This window comes from Pristis pectinata, chromosome 35 (genome assembly GCF_009764475.1).
Source record: "Pristis pectinata isolate sPriPec2 chromosome 35, sPriPec2.1.pri, whole genome shotgun sequence".
NCBI lineage: Eukaryota > Metazoa > Chordata > Chondrichthyes > Rhinopristiformes > Pristidae > Pristis > Pristis pectinata.
This window is the reverse complement of record NC_067439.1, coordinates 10,939,177-10,960,734: the sequence shown is the minus strand read 5'-3', so window position 1 is coordinate 10,960,734 and position 21,558 is coordinate 10,939,177. Positions and strand designations below refer to the sequence as shown.

The following is a 21,558-nucleotide window of genomic DNA, read 5'->3' as shown; positions in this document are numbered from 1 at the left end:
GATAGGAATGTTGGGGAGAATAAAATGAGGTTAATGTAGGATCGGTGTAAATGGGTAGTTGATGGTCTGTTCCCATGCTGCATCTCTCTATGACTTTATGTCGCTATAAAATGATAGAATTCTTCCTTAAGGTGAAAAGCAAGAGTCTTAAATTTAAACAAAGGGAACTGTAAAGGTATAAGGAGTGAGCTAAAGTTAGGGTTAGTTTTAAGCTAGATTGGGGAGCTTCATTACAAAGGCCTGACAGTGGATAGGTAATTGTTAATATTTAACCAATGAACGCAGGAACTGCAACTACTACACATTCCTTTAAGGAGTTAAACATAAGAGAAACATAGCCATTGCTCACAAGGATAGTATTAGATCCCAAAGTAGCATATAAAGTTGCAAAAAAGATTGGGGATTGGGAGCAGCTTAGAATTTAGTAAAAAAGGACTAAGAACTTAACTGAGAGGAAAAAAATGGGGAGTAAATTTGCAAGGAACATAAAAGTGGAATGCAAAAGTTTCTGCAAGTGTGTAAAAAAAAAGATTAGTGAAGACAAATGTAGATCCTTTACAGTCAAAAATGGGAGAACTTGTAATCAATAGCAAGAAATAGCAGAGCAATGAAATAAATATTTTCGTTCTGTTTTCACTTTAAACTAAGAAACCAAGGATCTAGTGAAAAGGAAATGAACAGGGCCTTGGTGAGATCATAATTGGAGTATTGCGAGCAGTTTTAGTCTCCTTATATAAGAAAGGATATACTTGCCACAGAGGAAGTGCAGCAAAGGTTCACCAGACTGATTACTGAGATGGTGGGACTGATGTCTGAGGAGAGGTTGGGTCGACTAGTTCTGTATTCACTGGAGTTTAGAAGAATGAGATGGGATCTCATTGAAACACACAAAGTTCTGACGGAGCCAGCCAGACTGGATTCAAGCAGAAGACTTACCCCTGGCTGGGGGCCTAGAATGAGAGGGTCACAGTCGCGGGTTATGGAGCAAGTCAGTTAGGAATGAGATGAGGAGAAATTTCTTCACTCAGAGGGTGGTGAACCTGTGGAATTTATTCAAGTTGCTGAATATATTTAAGGAGATAGATACACTTCTACACACAAAAGTCATCCAACTGATATGGGGAGAGAGCAAGAACCTGGTATTGAGATAAGGACCAGTCATGTTAGTACTGAATGAGGGAGCAGGCTTGACAGGCTCCTGCTCCTATTAATGTTTCCAAGTGGACAGACTAGTCCTGTAAGGAGGGAGTGCTGCATTGACAGAGGTGCCTCTTTCAAACAATACATTAAACCAAGTCCCCATCTGCTCTCTCAGAGCAGGGGAGTTGCTCCCAATCTCCCGGCTAGTACTCAGAGCTAAAGCAGCGCAGAAGGACATTATCTGATTGCTATCAGTGGCTCTTTGGTGGGAACTTGTCCTGTTTCCCACATCAAAACCACAGTTAGATTTCAAGTGAAATTGCTCTGGGACACACCGAGGCTGTAAAAGGCACAAAAAGTCTTCCTCTTTATTGCAGTTAAATTACTCCTCAGCTATTTTAATAAACGCCTCAATCATTCACACAAACTAAAAAAACTTTTAATATATTAGGAAAATTGAACAGCAGACTTTGTTCATTACAGATGTTCTGATCAAGTGACTTTTTGTACTCCTAATATATTACAAGCTTTCTCAATGCCCTGATACACTATGGGTGGCTATAGCTCCTGAACCTGTATATTTCAAGGACTCTTGCTTGCAGTCTGGGGCACTTCAGTCATGAGCATTTACTCTGAACTGGCATGGGTCTCATTCAGTCTCTATCTGGTGTGAAGTGTGTGGCCTTTCCTGCAATGGCTCCCATGGTGGGATATCACAACCATCAGAACTTGTAGCCTCCACATCGTCTCTCTCCTTCACACTCTGCTTGACTCGCTCCAGTCCCATCACCCTCGCACGCTACTCTCGCTGTCACACTCTGCTTCCTCTTTCTCACACTTGACCTTTGCCCTAACTCTTTCTCTCCCAACTCTATCTCTCCGCTCCCCTCCATCATCCCACTCCCTCCATCATCCCACTCCCTCCATTCATTCCCCCTCATATTCTACCTTGGATTTCACTCCACCTCCCTCACACTCTGTTTGCTCCTTCTCTCCCCTTCACTACAGCCATTCCCTCTCCCTCCCTTCCCATCCCCTCACACCCCAGGCTCTCCCTCCCACTTTAGCCTCGCTGCTTTTCCATCGTTCAATCCCAAGACAAAAGAAACGTTAACCAAGGCCAAATACTTCAGATGCCGGGAACACTCACCAGGTAAGGCAACACCAACGGCGAGAGAAGCAGAGTCAATGTCTTCGCTCGATGACCTTTCATTTCCCTTCACAAGTAAGAACCTTTATTATCCACTATTTTTAAAGAACAAATCATTTACAGATTTAGTTAATTGCGGGTGAAACATTTGTCCTGGGCAAATAGAATAATTTCCATTTAATATTAAAAAAACAAAGCTAAAAGTCCTAATATTTGTAGGAAAATTCCTTGTAGCTCAGTTCTCGTCCTCCTCCTCCTCCTCCTCCTCCTCCTCCTCTTCTTCTGCCTCCTCTGCCGCCGCCAGCCGCTCCTCGATCGCAGCGCGTAGCGCCTGCTCCTCCTCCACCGTCGGGTCATCCACCTCAGTGGTGTCGGGGCCGCTGGCGTACTCCGCCTGCACCGGGGGAGCTGCGGGCGGGCTGTAGTTCTCTGGACCGTACTTGTGGCCCCAGCCCAAGTAAATGTTCTCAAACTTCCTGCCGAAACACACAAAGGAACACCAGGGACTGACTTATAATGGGGTGGGTTGTGTCCAGTGACCCTGGGAGATGATCTGGTGACACGTTGCGCAAACATTAATTTGTTAAAATAGATGCTTCAGTTTCAAGGTCAGAAGGTTGACCCCGAGTTACTGCTGACAGAGGTACCATTTCTCTGTTAATGCCACCCCATCAGCACAGGTTGTCCGGCTGCTGAGGTTCTTGCTTCACTAGTTCCTTCCCTCTCCATGTTCTCAGCTGGACATAGAGCCACAGCGAGAGACACAGAAACAGGCCCTTCGGCACACCGAGTCTGCACCAACTGCCCCTTCACGTTAATCTTATATTAGGGCAGGCACGGTAGTGCAGCGGTTAGCGTAACACTATTACAGCGCCAGCGACCCGGGTTCAATTCCAGCCGCTGTCTGTAAGGAGTTTGTACGTTCTCCCCGTGTCTGCGTGGGTTTCCTCCGGGTGCTCTGGTTTCCTCCCACATTCCAAAGACATACAGGTTAGGAAGTTGTGGGCGTGCTATGCTGGTGCCGGAAGCGTGGCGACACTTGCGGGCTGCCCCCAGAACACTACGCAAAGGTGCATTTCACTGTGTGTTTCAATGTACGTGTGACTAATAAAGAATCTTATCTTATTAATCCCATTTTTTATTCTCCCTATGTTCTCATCAACTCCCCCTAGATTCTACCCCTCACACATACACCAGGGACCATTTACAGTGGACAATTAACCTACTAAACTATATATTTTTGGGAGGAATCTGGAGAAACCTGCACAGTCACAGGGAGAACGCACAAACTCCACGCAGACAGCACTGGAGGTCGGGATTGAACCCGAGTCACTGGAGCTGTGCGGACACAGCTCCACCAGCTGCGTCACTGGGCCAGTGTAAACACGCCCTTGCTGGAAGGACTGGTGGCCAGGCCAACTTGTCCGAGGCTAGGAAACCTCTTCTGGAACACGAGGTACTCACTTTCCAATCGCAAAGGTCCATGCTCCTGGCCAGAGATTGGACCGGACCACGGCAACAGCATATTGAGGAATCAGATTGGATGAAGCCTTCATTGTCCAAGGAGGGACACCATTGACTTCTAGGGAGAGGAAAGGAAAGCAAGCATTTGGAGAATTGTGTTTGTTGACATATTCGTCCCAGGAAAGGAACATTGCGGAGGCATTCTTCCATGCTTTTCCCTTTCCCTGTGTCCCTGGCGTTGGATCTATGGGACTTGGGATTTAGTGGGAAGATGGAACTAAAGTGTGGGACTTTGGAGAACTTGGTGGGAGATAGGACCTTTGACGGGGATTAATGCGAGAAGGGGAGGAGATGAGGTTGACCGAAAGAGTGAATAGTTGGGAATGAGTGTTGTACTGAAAGATTGGGTGGGTTCGTTCTGAGGCGTGAAGAGAAAGGATACAGGGGTTGAATCCATGGAAAGTGTCCCAGTGGCCTTTTTCTGCTCGTAAACATTCCCATTAGACGGGGCTGACAATAGTGAGTGGAAGGTCATGTTGCAAAAGCAATATTAGGAAAATTCCGAAATGTTGGTGGGACTGGAATCAGCATGGGGTTCACTCTGATGACTACCTGCATCCTCTGACAATGGAGTAAGGAGGGGAGGTCCCACCTCCGGCTCAGGCTCATCTGGTGCCTCTTCCTCTTCCTCCTCCTCCTCCTCAAACTCCTCCTCCTTTTTCTGAACAGCATTGAACCAAACACATCGGCCCTACAACGAAAGCAAACAACTTTATTTAGCGAGTCAAACTACTCAAGAATCAATGCGCATTTTTCTTTGCAACAGAGACAGTAATGTTCTTAAAAGGTTCTTGCTGGATCTTCTATTTGTACAATAAGAATGCTCAAGCAAAATTTATCTTTATCAAACAAAACTTCACACCATGATATGAGGGCAGCTGACCAAACCTTGGTCAAAGGTGTAGGTTTTAAATAGAATCTTAAAGGAAGACAGGGAGATGGGAAAGGGCAGAGGCGGGTGGGTTTATGTCGGAAATTCCAGAGCCCAGGGACCTGGCAGTTGAAGGTATGGTGGAAAGAATAAAACTGGGGATGCAGAAGAGGCCAGAAATGGAAGAGCACAGGCAGGCTCCAGGGCTGGAGGAGGTAACTGAGAGAGGGAGATGGGAAGCTATACAGAATGGTGTCATCTACCATAAGTTCAATGGGTTCACATTGTGCTCCCATGAGCAATCTAGCCTTCTGCACCTCCCTGCTGAAAATATTATGTGTGGCAGAGACTGAGAGCATTTCAAGAACTTTCCCAACAGTTCACATGCTGGAGCCTCAGTTGGGAATTCTTATTTACTGGCAAACTGCCCTTTTGTTGGTCAGAGGTGGGTCACGGGTTACATTGGAACCAGGTCACCCAGCCATTGTGAAAGAGTGAATAAAGAGAAAGCTTCCAGTGGCTGATGGGTTGATAACTAGAGGCCTTACTCCCCAACACCTGTCCGCCATCTACAAGGCTCAAGTCATGAGTGTGCTGGAACACTCTCCACTTGTCTGGGTGAGTGCAGCTTCAACAACACTCAAGAAGCTCGACACCATCCAGGACATAGCAGATAGGCACCCCATCCACAACCGTTCACTCACTCCACCACCGACACACAGTAGCAGCAGTTTGTACCATCTACAGGATGCACTGCAGCGACTCACCAAGATCCCTCAGACAGCACCTTCCAGACCCACCACCTCTACCAGCTAGAAGGACAAGGGCAGCAAAAGCACGGGGAACACCACCCCCTGGAAGTTGCCCTCCAAGCCACATGCCATCCTGATTTGGAAATATATCGCCGTTCCTTCACTGTCACTGGGTCAAACTCCTGGAACTCCCTCCCTAACAGCACTGTGGGTGTACCCACACCTCAAGGACTGCAGCGGTTCAAGAAGGCAGCTCACCACCACCTTCTCAAGGGCAACTAGGGATGGGCAATTAAATGCTGGCTTAGTCTGAGAAATCCACATCCCTTGAATGAGTAAAAAAAAAGAATCAGTGGCAAAAAGAGGAAAAACATTTTTGCACAGTAAGTGGTTAGGATCTGGAATGCACTCCCTGTTAGAGTGATGGGGCAGTGAAGAGAAAACTAGATAAATAGTTTAAGGAGCAAAAGAAATTGTAGCGATGTGGTGAAGTGAGGAGGGGAGTGAGACAACTATGCTGTCCACCAAAAGATACACAATGGATTGAAACGCTCCGTCCCATGCTCTCCTGTTCTGTGACACCATGAATACAGTCCAGTCCAAGTGACTGTAGCATGGCCCGTGGGAAATAACGGTGTAAATGCAGTAAGCTGATGATTGAGATGGTTGAGACAGGTACAATAACGACATTTAAGAGACATTTGGACAAATACATGGATAGGAAAAGTTTAGAGAAATGTGGGCCAAACGTGGGCAAATGGGACCAGCTTAGATAGGCATCTTGGTTGGCATGGACAAGTTAGGCTGAAGGGCCTGTTTCCATGTTGTATGACTCTATCATTGCCACTGAGTGTAACAGCGAGCAGAGAGATGAGAATGGAGTTCAATCCTGGGCACATCCATAGGCAGAGCAACATAAATGTTTCTTCATGTCAGGGAAAAATCCAGCGATCCCACTCACACCATCAGCTGCTTGGACATTCAAGTCTCAGCAATAACATTTGACTTCAAGTGATTTCTGGGCCACTATCACTTTTACAATCACCATGCAGGTCACACTGTGATTACCACTCCTGCAGTCTGCACCTCTCCCACAGATCCCGAGATTTGCCACGCTTGTTAATCTTCAAATGTACCAGTCTGGGACAGTCAGCCCAGTATGCTCAATTCATAGCAGGCTCCCAATTTTTAAGCATGGGTCATAAACTCAGATTCTAGACTCACAACAAGACCCCCTCTTCCAGTGGGACATATGTAAATGAAGCACGGAGATGGTAGGAAATTAAAATAAATTTAAAAATGCAGGTGTAAAGGCAAGTGTCACTATCACACCTGTGGGAGGATGTGCTGTGTGTGATGGACCCAGTTCGCCAGGTTGTCCAAGAGCTCTGAGACTGGAATGCCTTCAAATTCTGCATTCTCCTCGTAGTTCTCCCTCACTGGCCCTTCCTCCTCCTCCTCCTCCTCTTCTCCAAACTGATAGAATCCCAGTGGGCTGATCTGAGTGCCGGCAGATATCCGAGCAATCTGCGCCCTCAAGTAGTTAATCTCGTTCCCTGGAAAGGGCGGGTAACTGATGACCGGAGCATCCAAGTTGCCAGTAAAAAATTTCTTAATCTTCCTGGCTACTGTGATCTGTGCTGGTGTAACTGGGGGTAGTTTGGTCCAAACCTTGGCTGGCTCACTACAAACAAAATAGGTATACTTGTTGGTGCCAGAGCGATTTCCCTCCTTTGGAATGACTGGTGGTGGTTTATACGTTGATGCTGGTGGCTTGTCTTCTACCACCTCCCCCTCTTCCTCAGCGTCTTGCTCAGCATCCTCCTTCTCCTCTTCCTTTTCCTCTTCTTTCTCCTCTTCTGCTGCTTCCTCTATGTCTTCCTCCCCTTCCCGGAACTCCACCTCTGCTATGATGTAATTCCCTTTGAGTCCCAAGATTTTCCCCCAGAACCGGCATTTCTGCAGCGGTTGTGTGTCCACTAGTTGCTTCAGTGCCAGGAAGATGCGATACAGCTCGTCTCTGCTGAGACCCACTCCTGCCTGCTCGAAGTAAAAGGCCATTTCCATCACGTTCGGGAGAGGTGTCTCTAACTGCTGTAAAAACAGAACAAGAAGAACGTAAATGGGAATGATGCTAAAAACATTTACCAAAAGAGGGAAAAAGCACTTGCTAATTTCTACAGAAACTTTCACAACCTCAGAATGTCTCAGATCATTTTACAACCAATGAACTTTTCGAGTGTGATTATTGCAAAGCTTTGGAGACTCTGCAGCCATTTCAAAAGCAGTAAGATTCCCCAACTAGTGATGTGAGAATAACAGTATTATCTGTCTTAAAGACATTGTTTGAAAGGTAATTACTGGTCAGGACAAAGGGCAGAACACTTGTACCTCAAAACAGCACTGTTGGATTTTCTGCATCCACCTAAAGGAACAAAAGGAGTTTACTGTTCCTTGTAAAAGACGGTGTCTCTGACAGTGCAGAATCCCATCAGTTTTGTACTGGAGTGTCAGCCGAGATTCACCGCTGAAGTCCCTTCTGATTCAAAGAAGAGAATTACTATACTGCCCATCGGGTCCATGCTGGCTTCTCACAGAGCAATCACATCAGTCCTATTCCCCTGTAGCTCTGCAACTTATTCTCCTGCCCATGCCCATCGACTCCTCTTTTTCCATTTATCTACACTAAGAGATAACCTACATTAGCCAGTTAACCTACCAGCACGCCTTTACCACTGTGGCAATGCTGATACTAAAGAGGCATGAAGAAGACTAAAAGCACTGAAGCTCAGAAGGGGTTAGATATTGTTGACAATGTGTTTATCTAGATTCGCTCTTATGGAGCAATTATATAATGGCAGAGCAGTTGATGTTGTGTATAAAATAAGCACTTGTTAAGGCATGATAGATTCTTAGCAAAACTGAAGCTGATGAGATTAACGAGATTGTAACTGATACAAAACTGGCGAAAGGCAAGAGGTAATAATGAGTTACTTTTTTAAGATTCTCCAGCTGTTTTTGAGTCTGGAAGGAAGTCTGCAGTGTTGTCCACCAGGGGTCAGTATTGGATCCTCTAGTCTGATATGAATTAATATCCTGGATTTTTGTACATTGGGTAACTTTTCAAAGTCTGCAAACAGCAATGAAACTGGAAACACAGTAAACAATGAGGACAGCAACACGCTTCAGAAGGATTGAAATAGACTAATGAAATGGTAGATATATCACAAATGAAATTTAACAATGTGGAGAACTGCGACGAGGTACTTTCAGCAGAAGCAGCAGCAATACAAGCAAAACGGTACAATTTTAAAGGAGCATCAAGAACAGATAAACCTGGTGAGATACACACTCCAATCTCTGAACATGGCAGGCCAGATTAAAAAGGCTGCTGGGGAACAAAAGCAAACAAGCCTTCATTTAACAGTCAAAGCGCTGGAGGAACTCAGTGGGTCAGGCAGCATCAAAGGAGGGAAACGGACAGTCAACGTTTTGGGACACCTGAAATGTCGACGGTCCACTTCCCCCCACAGATGCTGCCCGACCCACTGAGTTCCTCCAGCGCTTTGTGTGTTACTCCACATTCTAGTATCTGTAGTCTCTCCAATTGGTTAGACCTCAGCTGGAGTATTGCGACCAGTTCTGGGCTTGGAGAAGACGTAGAAGATGTTTTCTTGAATGGTATCAGGTACAAAAGACTTCAGTTACACGGAAAGGTGGGAGAAGCTGAGAATACATAGAACAGTATAGGACAGCAAAAGGCCCTTCGGCCCACGTTGCCTGTGCAGAGCACAATACCGAACTACACTAAGTTTCCGCCTGCACATAATCCACATCCCTCCATTCCCTATATATTCACGTGTCTATCTAAAAGCCTCTTGAATGCCACTATTGTATTGGCTTCCACCACTACCCCTGGCAGCCATTCCAGGCACCTACCACTCTGTAAAAAACCTGTCCCACACATCTCCTTTAAACTTTCCCCATCTCACCTTAAATGCATCTAGTATTTGACTGTAGTAATAGAATGCCTGCAGTAGAAAGCATAAGATAGTGTTAAAATCTTGGATGATTTTGACTGTAAATATAAGGAGAAGCTGGCAGAAGGATCACTAATCACAGTTGTAAGATAATTCACAAAATTATCATAGGGTGGCAGAGAAAAGAAAAATCTATGATCTGTAATGTGCCTCCTGAAAGGGTAGTGAATGGTCACTTCTCAGCAGGTGTCAGTGGGTAGCACTTCACAGGAGCCAGAGAGCTGAGGGCAAATAGAGCTGTGCCCAGTTCCGGTCTCCTCATTATAGGAAGGGTGCAGAGGAGATTTACCAGGATGCAGCCTGGTTTAGAGAGTGTGCATTATGAGGAGAGACTAAGGGAGCTAGGGCTTTACTCTTTGGAGAGAAGGAGGATGAGGGGAGACATGATAGAGGTGTACAAAATATTAAGAGGAATAGATAGAGTGGACAGCCAGCGCCTCTTTCCCAGGACACCAATGCTCAATACAAGAGGGCATGGCTTTAAAGTAATGGGTGGGAAGTTCAGGGGAGATATCAGAGGAAGGTTTTTTACCGAGAGAGTGGTTGGGGTGTGGAATGTGCTGCCTGGGGCAGTGGTGGAGGCAGGTACACTGGTCAAATTCAAGAGATTACTAGATAAGCATATGGAGGAATTTAAAATAGAGGGATATGTGGGAGGAAGGGGTTTGATAGTCTTAGGCGAGGTTTAAAGGTCGGCACAACATGGTGGGCCGAAGGGCCTGTATTGTGCTGTACTGTTCTACGTTCTATGTAAATAACTGTTCTCATTTGGTTACCCTGACTTTAATCAGTTGATTCACAAGAGAGCAGGAATTAATTCCCTGGTGCGATTTACAAACAAGTCATCAGCAGGCTGTTGCTACCCACTGTTGACCCCTCACACTACACCACTCACCCAGCCCTCTGCACATTCTGTTCCACAGAACTGGATCCGCTGTCTGCCCAGTCTGTTGCATCTATGCAATGCAAACATTCACCACTCACTGACTCAGACAGGAAAGGGAATAACAAAGACCGGTGTTGTGTGAATAAAAATAATTTGTAGGCAGAACATTACCAGGGATTTCTGGCCCAAGTTATCACAGAGGACTCTAGATCACTGGATTAGGAAAACGGTATTTACCACTTCTTCCTCATGATCCACTCCCTCTTCCTCCTCCACTGCCTTGATAAAGAGAGATTTCTGAACATCCGCTAAACTGTGGGCCATGGAAGTTTCATACTCATCTCGCAGGGTGTCTATCTTCTTGGAGAACTGTGACCTCTTGATCTTTTTGCTGATATCTTCAATGATGTCCACAGCATTGATGGGCCGCTCGTCCAGTACCTTAGTCAGTAACTCACAGAGGTGATCATAGCTAAAGGGGAAGTAACAAAGAGGCTAAAGTCTTTTCATGTTATCTCCTACAGGATGCCTTTTTAACTTCAACCATTTAAACATTCATTATGTTTTCTTTCTTCCTCTGGAACATCTGCCCATTATATATTATTCCTTAGATGTTTCCACATCAACCACCAGCCTCCGGCTCAGCACTCCCCCCCCCCCCCTCCTCCCCCTCCCCCACCTGGCTCCATCTGCCCATCATCCTCCATCTCACCTAGTTCCACCTATCGCCCTGCCTTGCCCCTCCCTCTCACCTCTTTGTTCTGGTTATCTTCCCTCCACACTCTCTGTCCTGATGCAGGGTCTTAATCAGAAACATCAACCTTCCCTCTCCTTCCACAGATGCTGCCTGACCCAGAGTTCCTCCAGCAGTTTGTTTTTTAGTTTCTACAGTGGGTATTAAAGATCATGGTGGGGGGGGACAATAACAGTGCAGTTTTACACATCTTAACTTCTTCACGAACCTTAATCTGTAACATCAACGTGGACTGCAACAGTCCAAGGAACCATCTACTCAAGGGCACCTGGAGGTGGACTAGAAACGCTGGCTTTGCCAATGATAACCACCTCCTGCAGACTAATTCTGAAAAGCTAAATCTTGGGGCTTTCTGCCTTTTATTCAGAAGTGAAGATGAAAAGTCATACATTGCAAGATATCACATTTGAAAGGGGTGAAAGAAAGAAGCTCTTCCAAGATGTGAGCAGGCCGTGCCAATCATTGACTGTAGGGGAGGCTGAGTGGGTGAAGAGTCCCAGAGTTCTGAGATACCAGGAAGGAAAGAGTATTGGTAGGGAGTACATGTAGAATGACACGTGGATATAGGAAGAACAAAAGATCAAAATCTAGGGGAACAATTGATGGGTATAAACATTCACAGTTAAGGTGGCACATGAGAGAAACTTTGGAGGTTAAAGTGAGGTTTCTTGTATTATTTATCCTATCAAGGAACACAATAAATACTAGAACTTCCCCACATACTACAGCAGGATTCGAAATCATGGATTAAGTAAATACGTTAATGAATTCAGGAGAATGTCTTTACCTCAAGTGACAAGAATGTGGAGTTCATTACTATAAGGAAGTTGAGAGGAATTGCAATAGATGCACTTGAGGAGTTTAGACAAGAACATGAGGGCAGAAAGAAGGCAACTGTCATTCCTCAGTACACAAAAGGGATAAATTAAGCATTTTGTTAAGTGAGATTTTGTAAATCAAAATGGTGGGTGGAAAACATAGGAATTTCAGTACAGGGTTCAGTAAAACTCAGATTATCTGCTAACCAACCATTTCGAAATCCAAATGGATCAGCACCTGGATCAGTGCTGATTCCATGCTCCCTTCTAATCCCCGGTGCCTGGGTTCCTGTGCTCTCCCTTCCACGGACTGAGTCCCAGTTCCTGAGCTCCCTTCCACACACTGGGGCCCCAGCTCCCGCTCTCCCTTTAAACTCAACTGGCTCTGTTTTCCACACTCCCTTTAAGCTTAACAAGTTCACTGGAAAATTAATTATTCTACATCTAAACCAAGTGTGCTGGAATATTATTAAATAGAACCATAGAACAATACAGCACAATATAGGCCCTTCGGCCCACCATGTTGTGCCGACCTTCAAACCACACCTATGACTATCTAACCCCTTCCTCCCACATATCCCTCTAACTTAAATTCCTCCATATGCTTATCTAACAATCTCTTGAACTTGTCCAATGTATCAGCCTCCACCACCACCCCAGGCAGCGCATTCCATGCACCAACCACTCTCTGGGTGAAAAACCTCCCTCTGACATCAACCTTGAACTTCCCACCCAATACCTTAAAGCCATGTCCTCTTGTTTTGAACATTGGCGCCCTGGGAAAGAGGCGCTGGCTGTCCACTCTATCTATTCCTCTCAATATCTTGTATACCGCTATCATGTCTCCCCTCATCCTCCTTCTCTCCAATGAGAACAGCCCTAGCTCTAAACTCTCCACATAATCCATACTCTCCAATCCAGGCAGCATCCTGGTAAATCTCCTCTGCACCCTTTCCAACACCTCCACATCCTTCCTATAATGAGGCGACCAGAACTGGACACAGTACTCCAAGTGTGGCCTAACCAGAGTTTTGTAAAGCTGCAATAGTTCAGAAAATCTGTTGGTCTGTCACCACCAAAGTCCCGAGCATGCTGGATTAAAGGAGTTTTAATCTATTTCTCTGTGCAAAACAGGGCATGCTATTTGTTATAGTAAAAAATAGCTTTGTAGATAAAAGACACATATCCCAAATGGCATGATAGCGAAAATCTGTAAATCAAACAGTTGTAAATCCAGAAATTACTATATGCAGACAGAGTTAGATAAGAGGACAAAAGGAGGCTCCTGAACCCTGGAGGGTCATTTCTTTGATGAAGTATTGGTATTGGTTTTTTATTGTCACTTGTACCGAGGTACAGTGAGTAACTTGTCTTACAAACCGATCATACAGGTCAATTCATTACACAGTGCAGTTACATTGAGTTAGTACAGAGTACATTGAATGTAGTACAGGTAAAAACGATAACAGTACAGAGTAAAGTGTCACAGCTACAGAGAAAGTGCAGTGCAATAAGGTGCAAGGTCACAACAAGGTAGATCGTGAGGTCATAGTCCATCTCATTGAAGGGAACCAGTCAACAGTCTTATCACAGTGGGGTAGACGCTGTCCTTAAGTCTGGTGATATGTGCCCTCAGGCTCCTGTATCTTCTACCCAATGGAAGAGGAGAGAAGACAGAAGTCCTCCTTTTACTCTACATAACCTGAAGTTATTGCTAGTAAAAAGCTACTGACAGAAAGCAAGGGATCTACTCAAACTGTGGGATGAACTTCATAAAATTGCAGCTAAGTTGCAGACAAGACGGAGAAAGCTGTGGAAAACTAATATTGACTTTTTAGTAATAGTGGTAATTTTCAAAAAAAAAATCAATGGGCATATTCATTTCTGGGGGGAAAGCACATAAACATTTTTTGTTACCTTGTGGCTGCTGTTGGGAACCAACTGTTCTTCCTCAGCTATCAGTCTACAGCAGTGAGTGGGGAGTGAGCATTCAGCCAGTCAGCCCTGAGTGGGCTACTTCACTCCCTCTCACAGGCCCCAACATGACTTGATCTGGCCCCAGCAGCAGATCCCTTTGGTCCACTCACTGCTCCCTCAAGTGGGATGACTCCCCAGAACCTCTGCAGATCCACCATGCCCACCATTTTTCCCATTCACTGATGGCAGCTGGCCCCGACACAGTTGTCTCTCTCTCCACGATCTCCCTCTGCACTGCTGCTGCTGTCTCAATGCAATCTCTCTCTCTAACAATCAGTGTGTTTCTGTGAGAGCAAGAAAGAGCAGGACATGAATGGGACATCACTTGGCACTCCCGCCTCAATACTATCATTAGGGAATCTGCAATTTCCACCAAATTGCAAATTAAGTAGGGCCTTGGTTCTGACTGTAAAGGAAATGGGGCCTCTCAGGAGCAGCAAGGTGGATAGGAGCTTCACAAGGTCAATAGACAATTGACCAAAAATATACCACCTGTGACAGATGAGAAGTACTGTTTGTGAAAGAATCTCTGTGCCAGAGGCCAGAAACATTGCAGATCAACATTCAATGGAAGGACTGAAGTTGGGAGCATCCCTGGCGATCTGAAGACTATGGCTGAAAAGGCAGTGGAGATTCAGCAAAGGAGTAATGAAAGTCAGAGGCAACCTAAGGCATAAAAACCAACTCAGTCTTTAGGATAATGAATGATTGTATCATCAGGACAGAACAGGTAAAATGGAAGAGTTGGAGGAATTATAAAAGGACTTTCAGAGAATGATAATGGAACAAAAGGAGGCCATTCCTTTTGTACCAGCCTGCTGCAAGAGCAATGGTTAGTTCCACATCCCCGCCAATTTTGTTTCCTTCAAAGCCACGTTTGACTCTTTCACTGCCACCCTGTTAAGCAACGCGTTTAGGGTACTAAGCACTTGCTGTACGTTTCTCCTCATGTCACCTTCAGTCCTTCCACTTATTATCTTAAACCAATACCACCCAGTTCTAACTCCCCACCAATGGGAGCAGTTTCCCTCTATCTACTTTTGTGACAAGGAACCCTCTTTTATTGAGCAAAGTCGTGCAAAGTGGCTTTAAATATGGAGTAAAAAATTATGATCAGGATGCTGATTGGCAGACATCTTACGGATCAAAAGATATACCAGAAAAAAGCACAGTATTGCAATGGAAACTTTTTCACATGGCTTGAATAGGGAGTAAACATGGCCATTTTAAAACACATTGGATCTGAAAACAAGAGCATTAGTTACACTGGGATAAATGGCAAAAGAAATTGTAAAATTATAGCATTCGGTTGAGTTATGAATCAGAATTCACCACCTGGGAAGATTTTGCTGGCCCAGTCACACCTCATCTGTGGCTGATGATGTTGAGCAGTGTTTGTTTTTGGAACAGTCGAGGCTTCGATGCAGGTGCTCCTGTTCCCTCCCATGTCTAAAAGACGGGCTGGTTGGTAGGTTAATTGGCTGCTGTAAATTACCCCTAGCACAGGTGGTGGGAGGAGAATCAAGAGGGTGTTAATGGGCGTGGGAGAAAAGTAGGCTAAAGGGAAATATGTGATATTTGTTAATGACTTAGATGGGGGGTGGAAGGGTGGGTTAGCAAGTTTGCAGATGACGCAAAGATTGGTGGTGTAGTGGATAGTGTGGAGGGCTGTCAAAGCTCACAGAGGGATATTGATAGGATGCAGAGCTGGGCTGACAAGTGGCAGATGGAGCTCAATCCAGAGAAGTGTGAGGTGGTACACTTTGGAAGGACAAACCCCAAGGCGGAGTACAAGGTTAATGGCAGGATTCTGGGCAGTGTGGTGGAGCAGAGGGATCTGGGGGTTCATATCCACAGATCACTGAAAGTTGCCTCACAGGTGGATAGAGTAGTTAAGAAAGCTTAAGGGATGTTAGCTTTCATAAATCGTGGAATCGAGTTTAAGAGCCGCGAAGTAATGATGCAGCTTTACAAAATTCTGGTTAGACCACACTTAGAGTACCACACTTAGAGTACTGTGTCCAGTTCTGGTCGCCTCATTATAGGAAGAATGTGGAGGCATTGGAAAGGGTGCAGAGGAGATTTACCAGGATGCTGCCTGGATTAGAGAGTATGAATTATGAGAAGAGACTAAAGGAGCTAGGGCTGTTCTCATTGGAGAGAAGGAGGATGAGGGGAGACATGATAGAGGTGTACAAAATATTAAGAGGAATAAATAGAGTGGACAGCCAGCGCCTCTTTCCCAGGGCACCAATGCTCAATACAAGAGGACATGGCTTTAAGGTAATGGGTGGGAAGTTCAAGGGAGATGTCAGAGGGAGGTTTTTCACCCAGAGAGTGGTTGGTGCGTGGAATGCGCTGCCTGGGGTGGTGGTAGAGGCTGATACGTTGGTCAAGTTTAAGAGATTGTTAGATAAGCATATGGAGGAATTTAAAACAGAGGGATATGTGGGAGGAAGGGGTTAGATAGTCTTAGGTGTGGTTTGAAGGTCGGCACAACATGGTGGTCTGAAGGCCTGTATTGTACTGTATTGTTCTATGGTTCTAAATGAAGGATGGGATGCTCTGAGAACTAGGATAGACTTGTTGGACTGAATGGCCTCTTTCTATTGCATAAGGAAATAACACACTTGGCTAGGTGGTCCAAAATCCAAAGAAGCAACAGCTCACAGCAAAAGGCCAAATTAAGACTGTGGCAGGGAAGTGGTGCAACTGACACCAAGGACATGCAGTAATAAACTGCTGGAGGTCCAACTGATATAGAAGAACAGCCGACATTTGAATTGCTCCTTTAACGTGGCAAAACATCCACAGGAGGATTCAAATAAGACTCAATATTGAGCCACAGAAGATGTTTGCTTAGGTAGCTTACAGCCTGGTCAAAGAGCTTTGTGTTAGGGAGTGTTATTTTTGGACTGATGACGCCAATGCCAACTGCAAGGATGGAGATCATTGAGTGGTCAGTCACCCAACTCTCTGGCTGCAAATGCCGATGTGAAAGGCATTTAATTCTTCTATCAGATGTGGCATAGCTATATACTGCTGCAAATTCTGGGAGGTCTCTCTTTCAAGTAAACCACGTAATGTACATGAATGGGCAGCACAATGACACCAGGTAGTGCTGCTGCCTCTCAGTTCTAGCTTGACCTTCGGTGTTGTCCGTGTGTTGAATTTGCTCGTTCTCCACACGACTGCGTGGACTTCCCCTGGGTGCTCTGGTTTCCTCCCACATCCCAAAGACATTTAGCCGCTGCAAATTGCAACTAGTGTGTGTAGGTGATGGGTAGAATCTGGGGGGGGGGGGGGGGGGGGGGTGGAATTGACAGGATTGTGGGGAGAATAAAATTGGATTAGTGTAGGTTCATTGTAAGTGAGTGGTTGATGGTCACACAGAGTTGGTGAACTGAAAGGCCTGTTTCCATGCTGTATGACGCTTGATTCTTTCATTATCTCTAAGCTCCACCATGGGGACAGGGCAGGGTGAGGGTACGGGAGTTTATTAATGGCAAGAAAAGTGTATGGTTTTGAGGGAAATGGTTGTGGGGAAGGGAGGCATGGAGGTAGTGTGAGAGGTAGTAAGGTTAAAGGAAGGAGTGATAGTGGGGTAGGTGGATAAATGGGATAGAGAAGTAACATCTGTTAATCCAATAATGTTTACAAACTTTATGTTTAAATACTCACAGGTTGAGATTAGATATGGTGCTTTTCTGTAGCAAATAAGCCTTTGCATTTCGGATCATAGTTTCACTTGCAAAATCCAGGTTCAGCTCAGGCTCCATCTGCACCAGCTCCTCCTCGCTGTTCACGGCGCTCGGAGCTTCACTCTGCGGTGCCGACTCTCTTTGCTTTGGGTTCACCTCTTTCTCTGGGGCCTCTGTCATTTTCGTCTCCTCTCTCTCTTGCCTGCACTTTCTTTTTGCCTCTTTTCTCTCTGGCACGCTCTGCCTCTCTATTTGTCGTTCCCTTCCTTCAGTTCAGTTCATTTTCCCCATCACCATCCTGTTTCTGTATAATTCTGCTTCACTTTCCCCACTTTAATGTGTGCCCCTTATTTTTTTTTAAATTCTCACTTTATCTTTTTATTCCAGTGTAACACACAGATTCTTTCCTCCTATCACCCTTCCACACTCTGTCTCTCCCAATAATCCTCCAATTCAGGTTCTATCACCAACACCCCTACAACCCTGTCACCTCAAAGACTGTTCACCTGTTACCCTCTCTCCCTTCTGTCACCAACATGCTCTCCCTTAAATAATTTATCTTCTAAACTGCTTTTCTCTCTCCTTTCACCCTATAACACACTCCCTCACTCCTCTCCCACTCCCAAGGCCCAGGCGGCCCGGGCCTCCCCGTCTCCAGGGCGACGGTTGCCAGGCGAAACCAAACAACGCCAACTGCGTCTCGCTTCGCGGCCGGAGGGAGCGTCCCAATACGTACGTCTTGCGTCATCGCGGCGTGCTGGGACCGACTGCTCGGCGTCAAGGTGAGCGTGCCCAGAAGGTACGTCATACGTCACCGCGGCCGGCAGCGAAGGACTCATCGCCGTCAAGGTGAGCGTTGTCGTAACGTACGGCCCGCGTCATCGCGGCTGACGGCGTCAAGGTGAGCGTTCCGCAACGTACGTCACCGCGGCTTACGTGGGAGGTGGCGGAGCCGGAACAGGAACTACTGGAGTGGGATAGAGGCGGGTGGCGTGGAACAGGCGGGGGCGGGAGGTCCATGGGGAGAGGGACATGGCAGGAGCTGGGGAGATATCATGGGGTAGGAGATAATGGAGAGTCATAGAGCAGCACAACATGGATACAGGCCTTTCGGTCCAACCAGTCCATGTAGACCACATTATCCACCCAGCTAGTCCCAATTTCCTGCATTGGGCCCCCATCCCTCCAAGCGCCACCCCTCCATGTACCTATCCAAGTGCCTCTTAGATGATACTGTTGTCCCTGCCTCAACCACTACCTCTGGCAGCTCGTTCCACATACCCACCACCCTCTGCATGAAAAAGTTACCCCTCAGGTCCCTTTTAAATCTTAGCCCTCACACCCTAAACCCATGCCCCCTAGTTTTAGGCATTCCTACCCTGGGGAAAAGACTTACCGTCCACCTTATCTACGCCTCTCATAATTTTAAACATTTCTATAAGGTCACCCCTCATTCTCCTACGTTCCAAGGAATAAAGACCTAGCCTGTCCAACCTCTCCCTATAATTCAGGCCCTCTAATCCTGGCAACATCCTCAATCTTTTCTGCACTCTTTCCAATTTAAATGGAAGGTATACATTCTAAAAGGAAGGTACATTTGGTACATTTTAAAAAGGTATACCTCAAAATTATGATTAGGGAGAAATGGACAGTGAAGGTTTAGAGGGATATGAGCCAAATGGGACTAACTCAGGTGGGCAGAGATATTCCCTTCATCCTTTCCATCTCTCCCCAACCCACAAGGCTGCGTCCTCGGCCCTCTACTCCCTATACACTCACGACTGCGTGGCCAGATTCTGCTCTAACTCCATCTACAAGTTTGCAGATGATACCACCGTTGTAGGCAGTATCTCAAACAGCGATGAGTTGGAGTACAGGAAGGAGATAGAGAGCTTAGTGGAATGGTGGCATGACAACAACCTTTCCCTCAATGTCAACAAAAGAGCTGGTCATTGACTTCAGGAAAGGGGGCAGTGTACATGCACCTGTCTACATCAATGGTGCTGAGGTCGAGAGGGTTGAGAACTTCAAGTTCCTGGGAGTGAACATCACCAACAGCCTGTCCTGTCAAATCACGTAGATGCCACAGCCAAGAAAGCTCACCAGCGCCTCTGCTTCCTCAGGAGGCTGAAGAAATTTGGTTTGTCCCTTGACTCTCACCAACTTTTACCGATGCACCATAGAAAGCATCCTATCTGGATGTATCACAGCTTGGTATGGCAACTGCTCTGCCCAGGACCGCAAGAAGCTACAGAGTTGTGGACACAGCCCAGCACAGCACGCATGGGACATTCTCTCTTATCTCCTCTTCCATCGGGTAGAAGATACAGGAGCCTGAGGGCACGTACCACCAGGCTCAAGGACAGCTTCTACCCCACTGTGATAAGACTATTGAACGGTTCCCTTATACAATGAGATGGACTATGACCTCACAATCTTGTTGTGACCTTGCACCTTATTGCACTGCATTTTCTCTGTAGCTGTGACACTTTACTCTGTACTGTTATCGTTTTTACCTGTACTACATCAATGTACTCTGTACTAACTCAATGTAACTGCACTGTGTAATGAATTGACCTGTACGATCAGTTTGTAAGACAAGCTTTTCACTGTACATCGGTACAAGTGACAATAATAAACCAATACCAACCCTCTCTGCAACTTAAAACTATTTCCCCAGTTCTGATGAAGGATCTTCCACCTGAAGCATCATTTCTCTTTTCAGCTGCTCGACCTGGTGAGAATTTCCAACATTTTCTATTTTAATTTTCAGCACAATAGTCCCAGTTTTTGCTGCAAAACTATCGAGTTGCTCTTCGGTTCACACAATCCAAGGCCTCAGCAACCACTTTTAGTCTTACGGCCTCAGTAACAGTGTCTAAAGTCCAAGTTGGTATATAGCTAAATATATAATACACACCAGGTCTTGAGATTCCCTCTATCAGTCTTTCAACTAATTATTCCATGAAAGTCCCAAGAAGTCTGAACTTGCACTGAAAATGTTTTAAATAAAGTTCAGTAAGAAACTTAAATAAAGTTCTGACTGCAGGCAACTGAGCAAAGTCCTATGACATAAAAACAGAAAATGCTGGAAACACTCTACAGTTCAGGCAGCATCTGTGGAGAGGGAAGCAGTTAACATTTCAGGTTGGAGACCTCTTGTCAATTTCCAACATTTCCTGATTTTATTTCAGACTTCCAGCATGTGCAGTTTTTGATTTTCAAGATCCAGGGAATACAGAGGTTCACAGATCAGGAACCTTGGCTGAGTCACTAAACCTTGCCCAGGGCCTTAAGCCAATCATGGATTCCTTAACTAAAAGAACACAAGGAGGAGAATTTTGAGGCTTACCTATTTACTCATTCTGGGCCATTATGGGACATGCATAAATCAGCTGAAAACACAAAATTCAAAACACTCTCAAACTATAGCATGTTTAAACTTAGAAAAAGTTAAGAGTGGTACTGTTGGTCCTTCCCTTAAATTTGAGGAAGTTTGGAGTCCATTTATTCAATATTTCCATATGATATAAGCTGACCTTTTTCAGATCCCTTTCAATAACCCTTGAATGCAGAGGAGCAGAGTTGATGACATAGAAATGTTTTTTTTAATTGAAGAAATATCAGTCCAGTGTTTTTTTTTGAAGTTTTTGGGTTTTTTTTCCAAAACACTCCACGTGCGCTGAAACGGCACACAAAACCAGATATACAGAGGCAGAGGTGAGAATATGGTGGATTAGTGCAGGTTTTTGGGGGGGGGGGGGGGTGTGGGGGGGGGGGTTGGGAAGTGGGGTAGAAGGATGAAGAGAACAGTAAAGGGGTTGTAACGTCAGCAAGGGGAGGGAGAACCAAGAGTGGGGCTGGAGGGGGAACTGACGATAAGGTGGGAGCGAGGAAGAACAAGTACAACCAGACTGGATCACGACCTGGAATGTAATACCTCGT

At 45.7% G+C, this 21,558-nt stretch overlaps 1 protein-coding gene across 1 annotated transcript; it reads right to left on the bottom strand.

The window, feature by feature from the left end:
• Positions 1-2,115: 2,115 nt before the first annotated feature.
• Positions 2,116-18,264, bottom strand: rsph4a (radial spoke head component 4A). The gene is made up of 6 exons (XM_052044031.1): positions 17,594-18,264; positions 10,601-10,835; positions 6,770-7,531; positions 4,367-4,505; positions 3,755-3,872; positions 2,116-2,766 (listed from the first exon to the last, which is right to left on the bottom strand). The coding sequence occupies exons 1-6, from the start codon at positions 17,791-17,793 to the stop codon at positions 2,526-2,528; spliced, it is 1,695 nt and encodes a 564-aa protein (XP_051899991.1). The 5' UTR covers positions 17,794-18,264; the 3' UTR covers positions 2,116-2,525.
• Between the last annotated feature and the right edge of the window lie 3,294 nt (positions 18,265-21,558).

Coding starts and splice junctions, on each gene's coding strand:
- rsph4a (XM_052044031.1), bottom strand. CDS start 17,793: ATGACAGAGGCCCCAGAGAAAGAGGTGAACCCAAAGCAAAGAGAGTCG. Junction 3,873..4,366: donor TCCATTGTCAGAGGATGCAG/GTAGTCATCAGA, acceptor TCCTCTCCCTAG/AAGTCAATGGTGTCCCTCCT. Junction 2,767..3,754: donor TGGACCTTTGCGATTGGAAA/GTGAGTACCTCG, acceptor GTGTTTCGGCAG/GAAGTTTGAGAACATTTACT.